A 19,314-nucleotide genomic window follows, 5' to 3' on the forward strand; every position below is an offset into this window, starting at 1 on the left:
TGCCAATGTGCAATTCTCATTTTCTAAGAAAGCCAGATAATTTACCTGACAAGCCAAACCAGTAGCCATTATAATGTCTTCTCTTGATTAAGATGCTCATATTATTTCAAAGTCATCAATTACGACAAAGAAGAAAAATGGGAGACATTAGATTTATCTAGCTTACTTATACCAGAAGGCCTATAGCTCATCTTTATCCAGAGAAAAGAAAAATATCAAGGTTTTCCACTAAGACAGCCACCAAGTTTTGTCTCAGAGATTTTCCTAATAATTGTTTACTGCAAACTTGTAGGCTAACACTGTATTTCTGTAATAATGTAAGCTATCTTTGTCCCCTTGTGTGACCTCAGGCAGTTTACTTAGCTTCCCTGAACCTCAGTATTCTCTTCAATAAAATTATACTTCTGGACTATGTGATGTATAAAGATACCTCCTATAACTACTAAAATATTGAAAGTAAGTGCACTTAAAAAGTGTTTGCATTCTCAATGTGGCCACAGCAAAAGCTTCTGATGAGATGTGGTGGAAAGCTGCTTAATATGCTGCCTGAAAGTGCCAAAAATGTCTGCTAACACATTTTATTGCAAATAAATCTACTGCCATCTACAGGGATTCTGTAGGCTTTTTTCTTTTGACAGTTGTTTACTTTTTTCATGTTCCTAGTACAACTTTAAAAGGATTTCTCATATTCTTTACTCAAGATGTGACAATTCCTTTCCTTGTGTGCAAAAAAAAAAAAAAAAAAAAAAAAGAATTAAATAAGTTCCACAATAGCCAAAGAGAAACAAGCACAAAAGGAAATGATTTTCCCTAAGGTAACTCATTTTCAAATAAATGAACACTAATGTGTGTGAGAAATTGGTAAAGGGCCACAAAAAATGATCCCATTGTGTAATGTTGAATATACTAATTATTCTGATTTAAATGTCACATATTGCACATAGGAATCAATATTCAATGCTGTACCCCACATATAGGTACAATCAATCATGTTTCAATAAAACAAATAAAAATAAAAAATAAAATTATAATTATGGAACAAAAATATATTTATGTGAGGCATGTAATAAATCTAAAACTAATGATTAAAAATCAAAGGAGTTAGAAAAGAAAAAATTAATCAGGACTATACAAATAATGATTAATATAAAAAGAATTTTTTAAAAAAGGAGCAAATAAATGAAGCAGGTAAGATTTAGATGCTAAAGCGATTTCTTAAAAAGACAAATGAAGTCACAGGAAAATTAATTCCCTTAAAGAATAAAGATCTATTTTCCTTGGCAATTGTACATTTAGAAATGCACTCTCTGGGACTGTTTATGAATCTTTTAATCCTTGTAATGGACATTTATGGCTACTCAATATCCAACCTGCCTTCTCATTTCCTGTCAGCACCCAGTTTTTTTTTTTTTTTTTTTTTTTTTTTGAGAACTCCCTGCTGACATCGTGTAAGAGCCATGCGGTTTAGATCAGAATGACTTCTTCCCCAGCACTACCAGTAGGTCCAGATCCTCATCTCAAAAAGGCTTGTTTTATGGATTTTGAGAGCTGAGGCTCTCTGCCTGTATTTGAATAAGAAAGCACAGTGTTTCAATTGCTCCTGACAGTTATTTTTAAGAATGTCAACATGAGTTAAACTAAAATATGGAGAAAGGCAGAACCAAGGGATCAGCAGAAAAACAGATCTGTGATCCTGATCAATCCAAACCTTAAAGAGACTTTGCAGTGATATAAGCCAATAGGAGTTCTTAATTGTACAGACTAGCTAAAGTTTTATAATTGTGATTTAAAGCTGACAGTATACCTTTCTGCAGAAACACTAACAACCAGAGTGTCTTTTATTGATACTCTTTTTAGCTATTGTTGTACATGCTAAGTTGGGATATTTTTCAGTTTAAACACTTTTAATCTTATCCATCCCAGTATTTTATGGGGATAAAAATCACACATTAATATCCATATTATGGTACTTATATTTTTAATAGCAAAACCTATTGAAACTCTTAATAAAGTGTATTTCTTAATGAAATACAGATGCTCCGTGACATATCTTTCTGTAGAAGACATAGCTTTGAGAATTGTATTGGTGCAGATGCACATTTCCAAATATATGACAGTCTAAAGACCACAGCCATTGTGTGGACTTTACCTTGGGGTTTATGAAAGATAACTGACTGGTGAAAAAAGTAGCTGGGCCTTTCATGTATGATGTCATTTGGTGCATGAGTAGCACATCATTTCTGCAGGACAAAGACTCTAAGCTGGGACATCAAACAGGTTTCTGTACACCCCAAAAACAAAAGGAAAGGTTCCAAAGACTAGTCATTTTCAGTTATTACTAAATCCCTGAAGCAGTAAAATTCACTAGGAATTTGTAAACAATAAACTTTACTTTTGAGATTTTTGTTTTAGAATAATATCTCATAAAGTTAGAGGGTAGTTGAAATGGTCTTCATATGACAAGACTGCCACAAGAGTCTCAACACTGTAAAACAAAACAAAACACTTCCTCTTCCCTTGTAGAGCTACTTTTAAAACCAATAGGTGATAATTGTAATGTAATATAAATCAGAGGCCAGGTGATACATTCCAAGTGTGAAATATGAAAATCTTTTTTTACTCTGGGTTTGTAACAGGCAATCACCTCTTTCAAATTCCATACCCTTTTTAAGGCAGGCTAATTTTACCTTGTAGTCAAATTCATTTCTTCTCCAGCCACACTACCACTGTCCCCATGTAAGCCATCATCATTTATTTCTTGAAACTAATTTATTCCCTGCCTCCAAGCAGCTGTCAGAATGACCTACATGAAACACAAAATTGGCATGTTACTCCCCTGCTTAAAACCCTTCTGACCTTGCAGTGACTACAATTACTAGCAACAAGCTCCTTTCATGATCTGGCTCCTAATTTCTCTTTTCAGCTTCATCTCTTGCCAAACTCTAAATTTCTGCAACCTGGAAGTGTTGGCTATTTGTGACATGTACCATGCCTTTGCTCACGGAATACGTTCCATCTGGAATGCCACCCCCCACTTCCAACTCTCACCCTAGTTAAAACTGACACATCTTTCGATACTCAATGTAGGGGTACAAGTCTGTGGTCAATGGAATAGTTTTAAAATCTGTCAGGTAGTGCTTGAATGGCACTTTGCTACATGCTATTTATGAACTTGGGCAAATTATTTAACCTGCCTAAGACTCGGTATCTCTCTCTGTAAAACAGGGACAATAATACCTACTTATAAGGTGGTTTTGAGAATTAATTGGTGGGATATTTATAAAATGCTTAGGAGAGCACTTGGCACATAGTAAGTCCTTTATCAGTGTGCTTAAATAAGCATTACTGTCATTTGCCATGAGAAGACTTTCCTGATACCACCACCCTCTGACTGTAGAAGTTGCCTGTTCTTCTATACCTTGCCCATATTTCTATCACAGCAATAATAGCATTGTAATATTATCTTTTATATAAAGCCTTTTTATCCTTGATTGTGAATCCTTTCAGTACTACAACCATATCTATTTCATGTTTGCATTTCCATGGCTTGATACAGTGTACAGCACATAGTAAACATCCAGAAAATATTTGTTGAATGATTAATAATGAATGAAGGAATGAAGATTTCTCAAACTAAAATAAATATATGTACATAAGTTGTTCTACACATCCATTACTACATAACAAACCATCTCAAAACTTACTAAATTTTAACAAGAAGGACATTACATTTTCTTTTGAGGAATCTGCAATTTGGGTCATGCTGATAGAGAAAGCTCTTCCCTGCTCTGCTTGGCAGAATTTATGGTAATTCAGAATCTGAGGACTGAAATCATCTGAAAGGCTTAATTACCCCATATGTCTGGTGGTTGATGCTGGGCATCGCCTTAGCAAAAGGGATATAATTAAGTGCTCTAGTCATTTGGCTTTAAGACAGGAAGATGACCTGCATAGCCTAAAATAATCACACGGGCCTTTTAAAAGCAGTTTTCTCTGGCTGGTGGCAGAAGTCATACATTTGAAACACAAAGGAGATTGGATTACTATGGCTGGCTTGAAGATGGAGGGGGACATGTGCCAAGGAATGCAAGTATCTGTAGGAGACAAAAGCTGCCCCTGGCTGACAGCCAGTGAGGAAGTGGGGATCTCAGAATTGAATTCTGCCAGCAACATGAATGAACCTGGAAGTAGATATTACCCCAGAGACCCCAGGTAAAAGTTCAGCTGACTAGATCCTGGATTTCAGCCTTGTGAAATACTAAGCAGAGAACTCAACTGAACTATACTGGACTTCTCCCCTACATAACCATGAACTAATAAATTTGTATTGCTTTAGGTGCTATATTTGTGGTAATTAGTTTCACAGCAATAGAAAACTAATACAGTGGGAGTAGTGGCCAGGTTCTGGAGGGAGTAAGTTGCATACAAAACATTGCTGTGACCATTTTTTCTTTTTTTTTCAAAAAACAATCTGGCACATAAGTATTTATTCATATTATTTGGGTTCGCAATATTTTTTTCTTGAACATAAATACTTTAAAAGTGGTTAATATCAAGAGTCCTTAGATTTAAGGCTAATTTTAGGTAATTTTTACAAGTTATGTAAATTATAAAACACTCTCAGTCTGATTCTTAGTTTGTGTCTCAGAACTCAAAAGGTTAAAGTTGCTTTGTTATTAGGTAATGGATAGAGGATAAAAGAGTTTGGACGTGCATGACATAAAAAGCCTAGGTTGCCTTGAAGAGATTATTGATAAAATTATGGATGTTAAAGGAGAGTCTGTTGAGGGCTTAGAAAGAGGAGAGCTGCAGAGAAAGCTTCTATTATCTTAGATAAAAGGTATACTGTCATAATCGAAATGTTGCCAGAAATATGAATGTTAAAGTTGCTCCTGGTAAGGAGTCAGACAGTGATAAGAAACATATTAGTGGAAACTGGAGAAAAGGTGAACCGTGTTCTAAAATGATAGAGAATTTGGTTGAATTGTGCTCTGTTGAGTGGAAAAAACTTGTAAGTGATGATCGTGGATATTTAGCTGAGGGTATTTTAACATAAAGTATTGAAGATGCAGTCCGGTTTCTCCTTGCTGCTTATAGTAAAAGGTGAGAGAAAAGAGGTAAACTAAAGAATTCTGCCTCAAGACTAAAACATAGAAATCTTGCCTGAGTTTCCCTGCAGATATTGGAGATTTTAGACTCAAGAATGAAACATCAACTCTTATCTGAATTTCTGACCTGCCAGCCTAGCCTACAAATTTTGTACTTGCTGGCCTCTATAATTGCGTGAGCCAATTACTTAAAATCTCTCTCTCTCTCTCTCTCTCTCTCTCTCTCTCTCACACACACACACACACACACACACACACACACACACACACACACACACACACACACACACACACAGACACACACACACACACACACACACACACAATTTCAGCCAGTTCATAAAAAGCCTTGAATAATGTGAGAAGCCATTGTAACCAAAGAAACCACACATCATATTTTGCTTTAGGAAGCTCCTTCTGACAATGGTGTGCATAATGGATTGAAGAGAAAAGTGGATATTGGTTCTGTTTCTCTGGAGAACCCTGACTAATACAGATGCTTAGGGGCAACTTCCAAAAAATGTAAACATATACCGGTACAAGTTACTCTCTGTCCTCAAGGATGTTTCTTCCATTTCACAAGAGGGTACAATAAAATACATTGAGTTTGTCCTTTTTGTCTTCTCTCAACAACTTTATTTCCTACTCTCTGACTTGAAAAACTCATCCAACACCACAGTATCATTTTATGGACGGTTTCCAGAACTCTAGCCCTAAACTTTTCCCCCACACTCCATTTATAACTAACTACTGCACATTAAATATTGAAGTTTAACATTCTGGTAAACATTAATGCTACTCTTCAATCTACCAAAGCTAGAAAATTTGGAGTTATCCTGGACTCCTGCCTCTCTCTCTAAATCAAATGAACCCTGTTAATTCAATCCCTCAAATGTCTATCAATCACCCCTTCATCCTCATTCTATGTCACTGATCATTCAGGACCATACTGTGTCTTGCCTAGATTATTAAAATAGAAAACTCTCCTCCCTTTCTCTCATCACCTAATTTGCTTCCTTTTCAATTTCTTTTACACACAATTGTCGGAGTAAGCTTCCTAAAGCAAAACACCTGTGTTATTTCCTTAGTTATAATGGCTTCTGCACAGGATAATGGTGAAAGCTAACTAGCAGGCCCCTTTTCAAGTCCTTTCACAAACTGTCTCAAACTGTTCTTTCCATATATAACTCATGCCAATTTTCTCTTCTTCTCTCCCAAACACTTTCTGTTTTGTGATATAAAAGTATTTATAAAGCCCCAATCTATGTCCAAAAGTTGAAAAAATATAAAAGTCTGAAAATAAATCACAGAAGAATTAAAAAATTGGCCTAAAAAATAAATTCTAAGCTGTATTTTATACTGTAGACACATGGTGGCACCATTTTAGCTGCCTAACAGCAATATTGGAGGTCATTTGTTGACATTACACAAATATGCTATAAAATTGCATATGTGCTTTTAATGACTATTATGTTATTTTAAGCATTTTAATTGTATTGCTAGTGCTAAAAATGCTCCCCAATGTCAATAACTTTGAAACAGAACTTAGAGATGATAAACTTATCATTTATATATTAGGCTTTTATTTTTCATTCCCTTTATTATGGGTTGAATTGTGTCCCCTCCACTCTCCAAATACATATGTTGAAACCCGACTTTCCAGGACCTCAGAATATGATTGTATTTGGAGATAGGGTCTTTAAAGAGGTAATTAAGTTAAAATGAAGTCTGGTCGTTAGGGTGGGTCCAATTCAAATATGACTGGTGTCCTTATAAGAAAAGGCAATTAGGACACAGACATGGATTGATGAAATACCAGGGAGGACACAGCAAGAAGGTAGCAATGTACAAGCCAAGGAGACAGGTCTCAGAAAAAACCAACTGTGCTGACACCTTGATCTTAAACTCTGGCCTCCAGAATTGTGAGAAAATAAATTTCTGTTGTTTAAGCCTCCTAGTCTGTAGTACTTTGTTATGGAAGTCCAGCAAACTAATATACCCTTCAATATGTTTCAAAACATCAATCCCATATAATAGTTGTAGATTAATACACTACGTAAGAATGTAATCTGCCTATTATACGTTCATTCTTAGGGGGAAATGAATTTTGACTTGTGAGTTTTTAAGTTATGTGAGCTCTTCAGAAATCCTTGCCTCAAATAAAATACCAATATCTGAATTTTGGCCATGTTCCTCCAGCATCTATTAACTGTATATACCATATGTTTTACTCATTGGCACCCTTGCTCAGCCAAGCAGAGTCTAGTTGAGTGGTTAAAGGTACAGTTCTAGAGCCACACTGCTGGGGCTCACAGCCCTATTCCATCACTAACTGTGTGCCTCTGGGCAGTTATCTAAAGAGCCTGGGCTACATTTTTCGCAGATTATCTGTATAGTATAAGTAATAAGAGTACTTGTATTAGAGGGTCCTATAAGGATTAAATGAGTTGATATGTACAAAGTGTGTAGAATAGCACTGGAAACCAAAAAAATGTGTCAAGCTGTCGATCCTCCCTCTGCTTGATTAGGCTCCAGTTATCTCCTTGGGAAAATCTCTACTTCAAGGCACGGAAGAAAAGATACCTCCTCTTTGAAGCTTCGGTGACTCCACCTCCCTTTTCTTCCCATATCGAATTATAAATTAACTTGTGCTGTCGAGGTACTGCAGAAATGAGCTCTGGTTTCTGACAATTTGAATTTCCATACAGATGTTTTCCATTGACCTATTATGGAATTTTAAACAATTTAATTTCTCTGAGTTTCTACAGCTAGTACATTACCTGACACACAGCTAGTATACACAGTATTTTTCTAATATTTTTTATTTGTAGGTTGGGAAATATGGCAGCATCACAAAATAGCAGTATTCCTAAAGAGTGGGGGTACTATGATAATTTTACGTTGGATATAGACACAGAATTAAGGACACTGAATCATATAGAGGAAGCTTTTCTTTCAACTTTGTTTCAATACTTCTGTTTAGGTAAAAGAGAAAAATCTCAGGTGCTAATATTTTAAAATTCTTCTCTAATGCTTGCTAACCTCCTTTTTTCATCAAGAGAGACAAAACCCTAAATTGAATCACATTTTTATTCATTACACTTACATTTACTTATTTTTTATTTTCGACAGGTCATCGTGCTTATTCAACTTATGATAGTCATACCAAGTTTTCTTTAAAACAAATTAATTTACATCTAAAAGGTGAGTTAATTAAAAAAAAATACATATATGAGCAGTATGGGGACTGACAAGGAGACTCTCCTTGACAAAAGTCTAATCAGATTCCTATGAGCTCTCTTTTGGGCAAGGCCTCAACCTTGGCCTATAAAAACTACAGAGTCTCAGCCCAAATGATTTCATCTGCACACTTTCCACCCCCATACACATGTATTAAAAGATCTGAACAAACACTAAGATAGTTTCTAATAGCTCAAGCCTGCATCCCTAAGATGGTGACTCCAGCCCTTAAGCTCCTGTCTGGGAAAGCTAAAGGCTGCCAAAGTTTTGTGCTCTTTTACCTGCCCGTAATCCTGCCACCTGGGCCAATTGCCAAGCTAGGGCTGGGTCTGGAGCTCACAGAACCCTCAAGCCCATTGTCTAGATTGGGTCAGAAACCCTTCACACGCCACGCTGGGTCCCCAGACCGCTCACACACCAGGCTGGGTCACCAGACCTCTCACACGCAGGTCTGTGAGCTAGGTAACTGGCAAACAGGTCCTTGGAAGCTGTAGGTTGGAGAGCATGGCTGCGTGTAGTGCACACCTGAGGCAGATACCAGCCAAGCCACAGTGCTGTGCAGGCACACTAACTCCACCCACACATGACTTATTTACAAAGAATGTGCTGCACCACCCCCAACCAGGCCTAAGGCAAGGGGGCCTGATTAAACTATTCTATCTTCCCAACACAAAGTAATTTACTGCTTGTTCCAGCCAACATCTGCAGATAGTGCCCCTGTTTCTCAGTGTGTGGGGGAGTGTAGGAACCTAACTCCATAAGCACCCTTAGTAAACCCAGATGGGTTTCAAAGGACCAACCTCCACCCATCCTCCCTGCTTTTTGTAAGTTTCCACTTCCCTGACTATGGTCAAGCCTAGCTGTTTCCTCTCCTTACTCCCTCACTCTCCGTTTAAAATGCAGTCACTTCTGTGCAAATCAAGTGCAGTTTACTTCACTCTGCACCCTCCTCCCTATTCAATAGTATCACTATTTAAAATCTGTCATTACCACTTTAACTAGTGTCTGACTTGCTTAAACTTTGACAGGATATGGTGAAAATCAATAAGGATAAGATGCATGATGATATGATGATATGATGTCTTTATCCTCCATTCTTACTTTGAGAATGCTCTTGCTCTCCAAGGTAAACATTTGGTAAAATAGTAACTTGAAGATGATGGGGACATTAGGCTTTCAGGATGGAAGCTTTTTCCACATTCACTTCTTGCCAAAACTTTCCTGGGTTTGAGATAGGAGGTGCTCAGTTTCCACTGGGGTTCAGGTTTCAGGCCACTCTCCTGGGTCTCAAGCCACTCCCCTAGGACTCAAGCCCCTCCTATGAGTCCTGAACTACTGTTCCTGTTGAAACTATTTTTGGTACCAACACGTGGAGATTGAGACACAGGAGGCAGACTTATGCAGTCTCAGTGGCCTAGCATGCTCAATAAAAAGGAGTTTATCCCTTGAATGACTTCCCACTGGAGGTGCTAGAGAGCACCTAGAATAGTCTAAATGTATTGGGTACATGTGATAGAATTTGAGCAAGGAGGAGCATGCTCCAAAGAGACCAATTAACACTAGGCTACGTTACATAACTGGGAACCACCCCCTTAGCTGAGTATTCATTAGGTATCATGAATATGTGCAGATAGTCAAGCTATAAAAGTTGAATCCAGGAAGAAGGCAGGGCTGCTGAGCATTCTCTCTGGAGCCAGCCCTACTTCACCTGTGAGGTGTGTATACATCACTTTTTTGTGTTAAATTTGCCTTTAGCAGGCTGCTGATCACTCTGGAGCCAGCCTGCACTTTGTCTATGAAGTATGCATTCCCTACTTTTGTATTAAACTTGGTGCAGCTGCCACTCAGTTTCTGGAGCTAGGCTGCACTCGCCCCTTGAAATCTGGATTTCTTATTCTTTAAATTAAAAATGTTTCTCTTTCTACTGTGACTCTGCTTTTGAATTCTTTCCTGTGGCAGAGTCAAGAACCTGGGAGAAGGTAGGGTGGGTTGAGGTTGGCTGTGCAACCTCTCCAGATCCTCTCCTCTGGTATCAAGTTCACTATTGCAGTCAATGTTACCTCGCATTTCCTTTTAGATGCACTTCTATATCAGCACAATCACTGACAACCTGAGGAATATATTTCAACTAAGAGATTTGAGAAGTTCCATTATTTTGCCATCAGGTAGGAAGCTAAGTCCCAATGTTGTGCTAATAATAGCATCTTTACTCCGTGACTTAAATCTGGGCTCCTCATCCAGCTCTCCCTTAAGGCTGTGGGGGAGCAACGGGCAGTGCACCCCTGAGAATCAGACTAGCTGGGCTGCACACCAGGCTCCTCCGTTCTCTCCCTTTATGTTTTGGACAAGTCAGTCTATCTGGATTCCCTGAGGTGGCTCGAGGGAACTAACAGCACACACATCACGTGGCTGTAGGGAGAGGGAAAGCGACAACGCAAAGGAATGGGCACTGCGCTCAGCACGCAATAAAAGCTACGCTGTGCTACGAGTGTTATACTACTACCTACTGCGTGTTAGGGAAGAGAAGGAAAGTCCCCACTCACGTGACCGCTCCGGTGCCTCCCGGGGAGACGGGCCGCCGTCACGACGTCGTGCGACGTGTGGACGTCAAATAGCTGCGCCCCGGCTCCCGAGTCGCGTTAGAGCCGCTGGTCGGGCAACGCTGTCCACCGCATTCTGTGTGCGGTTGAGAGGCTGCTTGAGTCCTGGCCATCGAGCCCTACCGGGGGCGCCTTCGAGAGAACAGCCACGGGGTATGGCGCTGTAGCGCCGCGGGCCCCTCTCCTGACGCCTCCGTCGCCGGGGGCCATGTGGACCCTCGCGGGCCGGGGTTGGTGGCGCGGACGCGCGCTGGCGCCGTGGGTCACCGGGGCCGCGAATATGGCTCTGCCCGGACCCCGGCCCGCGCCAACCCGTCGGGCTCCTGCGGAGTTCCGGGCTTCCGACAGGCTCTCCAGCTCTGCAAGCTTGAAGGTGATCGCCCCTTAGTGTCCAGTTGGTCATGTTTTAAAAGTTTGGAAAGTTTGGAGGGTGTTCCATGCGATCCTGGAAACGTGAACCCAGCCTGGGATTCTGTAAAGGGATTTGGATCCCCCACGGCTCGCTGGTGTGACCTGGGGCAAGTCACTGAACTCCCTAGGTTTCCTAATTTGTAATGTCTGCCGTGTATTTATTTAATTCTCATAAAAGCATACTGAGGAAGCTGCTCGTATAACTTTTATTTTCTTGCAAGTTGTTTGCTTCCTTGACCTTTCTGTGATTCTGCCTTGTGTTCGTTGAATGAGATACTAATCAAATATCCAATGCCTATTTGCGACATTTGTGTACTGTAAGGAGTGCAACTTTTCAGTCCGATATCTAAAATGCAAGTGTTGGGTCTTAGTTTCTCGTTGTTTTACCTTATTATTTCATTTAACCTCAGCCAGAGCAAACCTGTGTAATTTTGACTTTTTTGTTCTTGTAGTTGGAGAAAGTAGAGGGTCCAGCAATTGTAAAAACTACACTATCTGATAACTGCGAAGGGATACAGTTCAGGCAGAAAAGTGAAGTAATTGAATTAAAGTTAGGAGTCAGTGGGAAAATAAGATTTTATGTGTAATTAATCAACTTTGGTTTTTTTCTAAAATGCCTGTGGTTTTAAGAATGGATCTGTATTGAAATTCAGAGCTCTTAAAAATGATGCAGTTCTGTATACCTTTGAACTGAGCGGCCAAAAAAAAAAAAAAAAAAATATATATATATATATATACAGGACAAGCATCAGGATTAGATGTTTTTTTTTTTGTTTTTTTTTTTTCAGAATTTCTTTCAACTGTATTTTAATATATTTGATTGGAAAAAATGAAATATTTAAAGTACAAAACTCTTCTATTTTTTACTTGAATACTAATTTTCAGCAGTTTGTGATGTGTCAGTAAAATCTTAGAGATGCGTGCACTAAAAAACGTTTTGTTTTGAAATATTTTAAGATTTTGAGTGATAAAAGCCCTTTTTTTTGCTGATGTGATCTTTTTTTTTTTCTCTTCAGAAAATCTGCAAAGTAATAGTCTTATCTAAGTTAAAACTTTAAAGTCTCTATTAGGAACACAGATGTTTTAATAGATCTGATTCGTGATTAAAGGTGTGACAGGAGCAGGGAATTTTCTTTCATTTTTTCACCTTTTTCTGTAGCTCCTTTGCCCTAAGACATTTTGCTGGACAAGGCATTCTCACACCATTCAGGAGTTCTAGGTACCTTTTGTTTTCCATTCATGAAAATAAATTCAGTTCCTGATTGGCTCTCTATATGGGGGAATATTAAGTAAGGGATGTTTACTTAGCTGTTGTCACTTTTGACTGGGAAACTGATGTATTTGATGAATCCTCTTGTAATATGTTTTTTGTAATATGAGCTTAGCCTTACATGTCTTTATTGTCAGAAGTATAAACAGTGTAAATGCTAGAAATGAAATTGTTCAAAGAAGATTCAAAGAATATTCTTTGGATTAATATACTTGTTTCACATTATGCAAAATTTATGCTCCTAAATGTGACATTTCTCTCCCCTTTCTAGGAAAAACTTGATATGTCTATATTTCCTGTTGAAAATATTAGAAACTTCAGTATCATTGCACATGTGGATCATGGCAAAAGTACTTTAGCTGACAGGCTCCTAGAACTAACAGGTATTTTCATTTTATATTATATGCTTAATCGATGGCAGTGAGTAATTGCAAATTGCTTTTACCATACTCTCTTAAGTTTTGGTTTTAAAGCTCAGAGAAATATCAATGTGTTTCTGTTTATAGGGACAATTGATAAAACAAAGAATAATAAGCAGGTTCTTGATAAATTGCAAGTGGAAAGAGAGAGAGGAATCACTGTTAAAGCACAGACAGCATCTCTTTTTTACAATTGTGAAAGAAAACAGTACCTTTTAAATCTCATTGATACACCGGTAAGTTTAATATTAATTTTGCATGTATTGTTAAAGTCTGTCTTGTATTAATAGTGCATTAAATCCCTGTTTAATTTTTTTTATAGAAATTAAACAGACCTTTGCTTTTGCTGTTCTCAGTGTTCCTGTGTTAATATAAATTGTTTCAAAATGCAGGCTAAAAAAAAAGAAACCTATATTTAACTACTTTTTATCAAGTCAAGTCAATAGATTTGCCATAATGCCCCTCCCTAAAGAAAATTACAGCTAACATTTAGAGGTATCAATATTTTTGTTTCTCAGGGCCATGTTGATTTTAGTTATGAAGTATCCAGGTCACTTTCTGCTTGCCAGGGTGTTTTACTGGTGGTCGATGCAAATGAGGTAGGTATTTTTCATTTTATACGATGTGACATGTGATGTGGCATGCCAATTTCATTGTTTCAAAAGGTTTTCCTTAAAATGTATTTTGGACATAGAATTTTTGTGTTTGGAGAAAAGTAGATATATTACTTATCCAAAATCATATGCTTTAGTCCAGTTAACTTGAAGTTTTGTTACACTAAAGCATTCAATAGAATTAACTAGTTCATCTTTTGAATGTTTTCAGCTGATCAGAAGAATTGTTCAAACAATTGTATTTTTTGTTGAAGTATGATGTAGGATTATCGATGCATTCAACCAAAAAAACTCCCACCAGTTTTGGCAGTTCTTAATCTGAAGTTTCCATATTAATTTTTAGCAGAGCTTGAAAACCACGTCTTTAGTTTTCAGATCATTTTAGGTGATTTTAAGGCAATAATTTGGAAAGCATTAGGTTTTAAATATATCAATAACATTATCAAATTCTTTTGTGGTATAAACAAAAATTATAAAAACGTACTCAGCAGATGACTATAAAAGCTATGATATACTAAAGTAAGCTTTTGATATATCTCAGTTTCTCGCAAATTCTTCATTCAAAACATGAAGGGTTTTTTTTTGTTGTGGTTATGTTAGGCTTTTCCTGATCTTGCAAGGGAAACTCAATCTCTACCTTATATACATAGCACTGGGCATTTTTAATTACGTTCCATGACTGTGTCTTCTGCTAGGCTTTGAGGTCCTTGAGAATCCATGTTTCATCTTTGTGTCTCCAATACCTGAACAATTCCTGGCACAGGGAATGCCCTCCAAAAATATAAATAAAAGTTGAATATGTTAAAAAACAAAAAACAAAAAAACCCACCAAAAATGCTTCCCGAACTTACAGTAATTATCACAGAGAACGATCCAGATGTATGGAAGTGTCGGTTCCACAGATTGCCCTATACCTGTGCTTGAGACTCCCTATCTTGAACTTAGTAGAGTGTGTGTTGGCTTATTCCTTTTGGTGTGGTTATTGCTTTATCATCAGTGATCTTCATTTTGGCCCCCAAGGTATAAGCTGGAGTGAAAAGAAGGAAAGGCAGATATATGGCATTTTGTTTAGTTTTATTATTAGAGTGATGCAAAGGCTCGGTTTTGATGGAGATTTATGGAGTGGTCTTCACTTAAGAATTTTGTGGTAGACAGTAGAATGGTCATCTCATTATCTTGTATCTTGACATTTGCAGGGTATTCAAGCCCAAACTGTAGCAAACTTCTTTCTTGCCTTTGAAGCACAGCTATCAGTAATTCCGGTTATAAACAAGGTAATTACAATGAGATGACAATGCTGTTTATTATTTCACTTTCTAAAAGTATATTTAGTATTTAGATATCAGGTGTACTATTTTTAATATGAGACATCTCCAGCTATTTATTAAATATATTGGTGAGATTTAACTCTTTGAGTTGCATGTGATAGAATTGCAACTCAAATCCCTATGTCCTTGCACATAGTTGAGAAGGTATCACTTCATCTAATTCAGGAGGATTATTTCTGTAGGAAAAGGAAGCAGGGCAGATAAAACATGTCTGGTATACTAAACTATGCAAAGGAAAAGAAAAGAAGCGTATGATTTGGGAGGCAACAGTACAGCACAGGAAACATAACAGTTCAGTGCTAAACTGAGCTCTTGTCTATAAATCTCCATTTCATATTTTAAAATTAATAAATTAAGAATCTTAATTTTGAACTTTACATTGCATTAAATTATATTTCTTTATATTGGAGTTAAATTTAAAAGAAGCAAAACCGCCCATTGGTAAGACAGCTTGTTGTCAGACTTAATATTATGTTAACTTTTAAAATCAGTTCGCATGGTACTAATTGATAAATTACTACTGAACTCTTCTACTGCCCTGAGTAAGCTAACTGCTTAAATTTTTTGCATGCTCAGCTGCCTGACTTCTGTTTTTCAGTGGTCATGCTTGTTAAAATTGTATTGCTTATATATAGACTACTTTAACACTTTTGAAAAGAAATCATAGAGGCATCAGGTTAGCGCAGGTAAGCTTTTAATTGTATTCACAATATGTACATAGTATAGTACACATTATGCATAGTACACTTTATTTTTATTATACTAATATAGTGGATTTTTTATTTTTTTAAGATAGACCTGAAGAATGCTGATCCTGAAAGGGTTGAAAAACAAATTGAAAAAGTGTTTGATATTCCAAGTAGTGAATGTATTAAGGTAAAATACCCTTTTTTGAAGACTATTGGTTATACTTTTAAAAATCTCCGGTAACGGGCCTAAGTGAAGTTTCACAGAATTTGATAACCTCATGTTGTATAATGCTTTTATGGTTTTACAGTTATTTTACTATTATATAAAATATTATATAATGTATTATTATATAAAAGTTATTCATTTGATCCTCACCAGAGGATTATATTACATTGTTAGGACATATAGAAATTATTGCTATGTTATAGTTAAAGGAACTAAGGCTCATAGATTTTATCACTTTCCTAAGATCACAAGTTTAGTTAGCACAGTTTGCCAGAACTAAAACGTAGACCTTCTGAAACTCACTGCGGTATTATTTCTTGTATGCGATTTTGCCTATATGGAAATACTGTCTTTGAAGAGAAGGTTCCAGCTAATTCAAGGCATTTTTACAGATCATTCTTGGAACTGATAGAAAGCTGTTTTATAACAAAACTGGCTATAGTAATGTTAGGAAACAATAGGTTTTATTTATATCAAAGTTGGCACCATTTTAAATTTGAATTTTTATTTACCTTTCAAATGATGTTTTGCCTGCTAAGGAGCCACAGCCAAACTGCTGTGCTGCACAGTAGCGTATTAAATATGTCAGTGCAGCCATATAATGTTTTCCTCTCCGTCTCATTTGGTTTTTGAAAGAGCAAGTTTTAGGTAGTGAAGTGTTTTTTCATTTGTTTTTTATAATCTAAATACAATGGATGATTACATATAACCTGGTAGTAACTTTAAAAAGTAATTTTTTTCATGGGTAAATACATAGAATTTAATGGTTTTATTACAAAGAGGGTTATCATTATAAGGTGGTCAACTGGAATTATGGTTTTATATCTTGGATTGTGTTAAAGTACAATTAACTATTCTGATTTTAATCTTCACAAAATTCATTCAGATATTTATTATGTGCCAACTAGGGGACAATACAGACAAGACCCCTGCCTCTCTGCTTGGGAAGGCAGTCAGCAAATAAGTAAATAAAGAAGTATGCATAGGAATTATTGAATGGGACAGATGTTGTCAAGGAAATTTGTTCAATAAATTATATTGTTCTAGGTGAAAAACCATAATTAACAGTGGAAAAAAACTTTATTTCTCGTAGAGGTGTTGTGACAATGAAGTAACCTAAGGAAAGCTTCTCTGATAAACTGAGACTTGAAGGAATGATGAGTTTTGAGAAAAGCCTCGTAGGAAGAGGAAAGAAAGAGTTAAGTGTAAAGGTCCTAACTTAGTACAAGATTTGGCATGTTTAAGGAACAGAAAGGAAGCAAGTTGGACAAGATGGCTTGTAGGGGTTTGCAGGAATCAAGTCATCCTGGGACAATTTTGCTGTGCTAAAGAGTTTAAAAATTATTCTAAGATAATGAAAGGATTTTAAAGCAATAGAGGGAAATAAACCTACCATTCAGGTTGCCTTATAGAAAATGGATTAGTGAGGCACGTGAAGAAATACAGGGAAACTAACTAGCAGGAATAGCACAGATATACCATTATTGTGACTGTGTGGTGGTAACATTGGAGAAAAAGATAAATTTGATGTGTATTTTTTAGGTATAATAAGATTTGCTGATGGGTTACATGTAAGGAAGTAAAAGAAAGGGGAGAATCAAGGAGGCTTTGGGTTTGACCAGCCATTTGAATGGTATTATTTATTAATATGGAAAGGACTAGGGGAGGAAAAGATCTAGGGGGGAAATAAAAGAGCTCTTTGTGGACCTACTGAGTTGGAAATGGCTGTTAGACATCTAAGTAGAGATGTGGCATTCATGGAAAGGTCTGAGTCATGGATATTTAGGAGTTACTAGTGTATATGTGGCATTTAAAGCCATGGAAATGGATGTGATTTCCCAGGGGAGATAGCGTAATTAGAGAAGAGGTCCCAGAAGTCAGACCATATTATCATCGATTTAGGGTGATATAAGTAAGGACTTGAGAGAGGATAGGATTCAGAATAGAAGTATGGAAGGATTGGCTTTTCAGAGAAGTGGAGATAATTTTCAGATTTTAACAAGAGAAGGCAGAAGAGTTGTGGGTATGGTGCAGATAGGTTTGTATATGTGGATGAGGGAGGATGTTTTTGTTTCCTTAATTAAATAAGAAGCAAAGTCATCAACTGAGAGTGAATTTGCCAGAGTGGAAAATGTGTGGGTTGAAAAGGAAGGTGGTGTGAAATAATCTTACTAAGTGGTGATGTGAATTTACTAGGGGTCAGTCATGTCTTGGGATGGCTAGGAAGGGTTAATTGTACATTTAGTTTTGTGGTCATGAATTCACAAGAAGTGACTCAGACCATTTATTTGATTTTCTTCCGGTAATGTTAAGCTGCTCTGTATATAGGCATCGAGAAAGCACATGATTGGATTCAGTCAAGGGTGAGGTAGAGAGGTTACGGAGAGAATAGAAAGTGGTTGTACAGAGTAATTGTAAATAGTGGACCTTGGAGTCCCAGCTGGGAAAGGATTGGCAGGGGCGGGGGGAGGTGGTGGTAAAGTAGTATATTCAATAGATTAGAAGTTAAGGACTATTGCAAAGAAAGTACTAGAGTCTAGAGCAATGATTCTCAGTGGGGGTTGGTTTTGTCGTCCCCCCCCTACCCCCCCAGGGACATAAGGCAGTGTCTGGAGACATTTTGGGTTGTCAAAACTTGGGAAGTGTGCTATTGGCATCTTGTGGGTAGATGAGATGTCCTGGTTGCTGCTGAACATCCTAACAGTACATAGGACAGCCTCCCCAAAAGAATTACCTGGCCCAAAATGTCAGTAGTGCTGCAGTTGAAAAATCCTGGTCTAGAGTGAGTTCGAAAGTTAATAATATTCAGGGAGTGGGTTTTGAAATCAAGATTTCAGAGAGTCCATTTTCTGGTGATGACAAAAGTCAGTCATAGGCATGTGGTTTGAGTCTTGGCTTGCTTTTTCAGTGTGACAACAATAAAATGGTAACATGCCTTATAGTTGCATCCATCCAAATATATTGTTTATTCTATCCATAGCAGCTTTGATATTTAGGCAGAATATGAATAATCATTTAGTTTTTCAGGTGAGGAAATTGAAGCTCAAGGAGAGACATGGTCGTTACCCAGATATTTTGAACTTTTAGTCCACTGCTTTTACAACACCATAATCAGAATGCTTTTGTAAGTCAGTCCTGGAACCATAGAACAACCTAACTGTAATGGAAAGAGGTATTTGTCAATATACTATTAGCTTTGTTTTTCCTTTTGCTGTAGTCTTCAAACAAATTGATAACTTTTAGAATTCTTTCTTCTGGGCTGGCCCCATGGCTCACTTGGGAAAGTGCGGCGCTGGTAGTGCCGAGGCCGCGGGTTTGGATCCTATATAGGGATGGCCGGTGCGCTCACTTACCGGTCCAAAAAAAAAAAAAAAATAGAATTCTTTCTTCTGATCATAAATCACCTGTC

General features: G+C 37.3%; 1 protein-coding gene across 5 annotated transcripts in view; it reads left to right on the plus strand.

Annotated features, from left to right (window-relative positions):
• Positions 1-10,932: 10,932 nt before the first annotated feature.
• Positions 10,933-19,314, plus strand: part of GUF1 (GTP binding elongation factor GUF1) — a 35,744-nt gene continuing 27,362 nt past the window's right edge. For 2 of the 5 annotated variants that reach the window (XM_063107563.1, XM_063107562.1), the window contains exons 1-6: positions 10,935-11,321; positions 12,901-13,012; positions 13,136-13,284; positions 13,567-13,647; positions 14,859-14,936; positions 15,783-15,866. In XM_063107563.1, the coding sequence (XP_062963633.1) occupies positions 11,157-11,321; positions 12,901-13,012; positions 13,136-13,284; positions 13,567-13,647; positions 14,859-14,936; positions 15,783-15,866 (669 nt within the window). In that variant the 5' untranslated portion in view covers positions 10,935-11,156. Of the gene's footprint in view, positions 11,322-12,900; positions 13,013-13,135; positions 13,285-13,566; positions 13,648-14,858; positions 14,937-15,782; positions 15,867-19,314 lie in introns of all 5 variants that reach the window. The other 3 variants (XM_063107566.1, XM_063107565.1, XM_063107564.1) reach the window with 3 other exon arrangements.

The sequence above is a fragment of the Cynocephalus volans genome, chromosome 9, assembly GCF_027409185.1.
Source record: "Cynocephalus volans isolate mCynVol1 chromosome 9, mCynVol1.pri, whole genome shotgun sequence".
Lineage (NCBI taxonomy): Eukaryota > Metazoa > Chordata > Mammalia > Dermoptera > Cynocephalidae > Cynocephalus > Cynocephalus volans.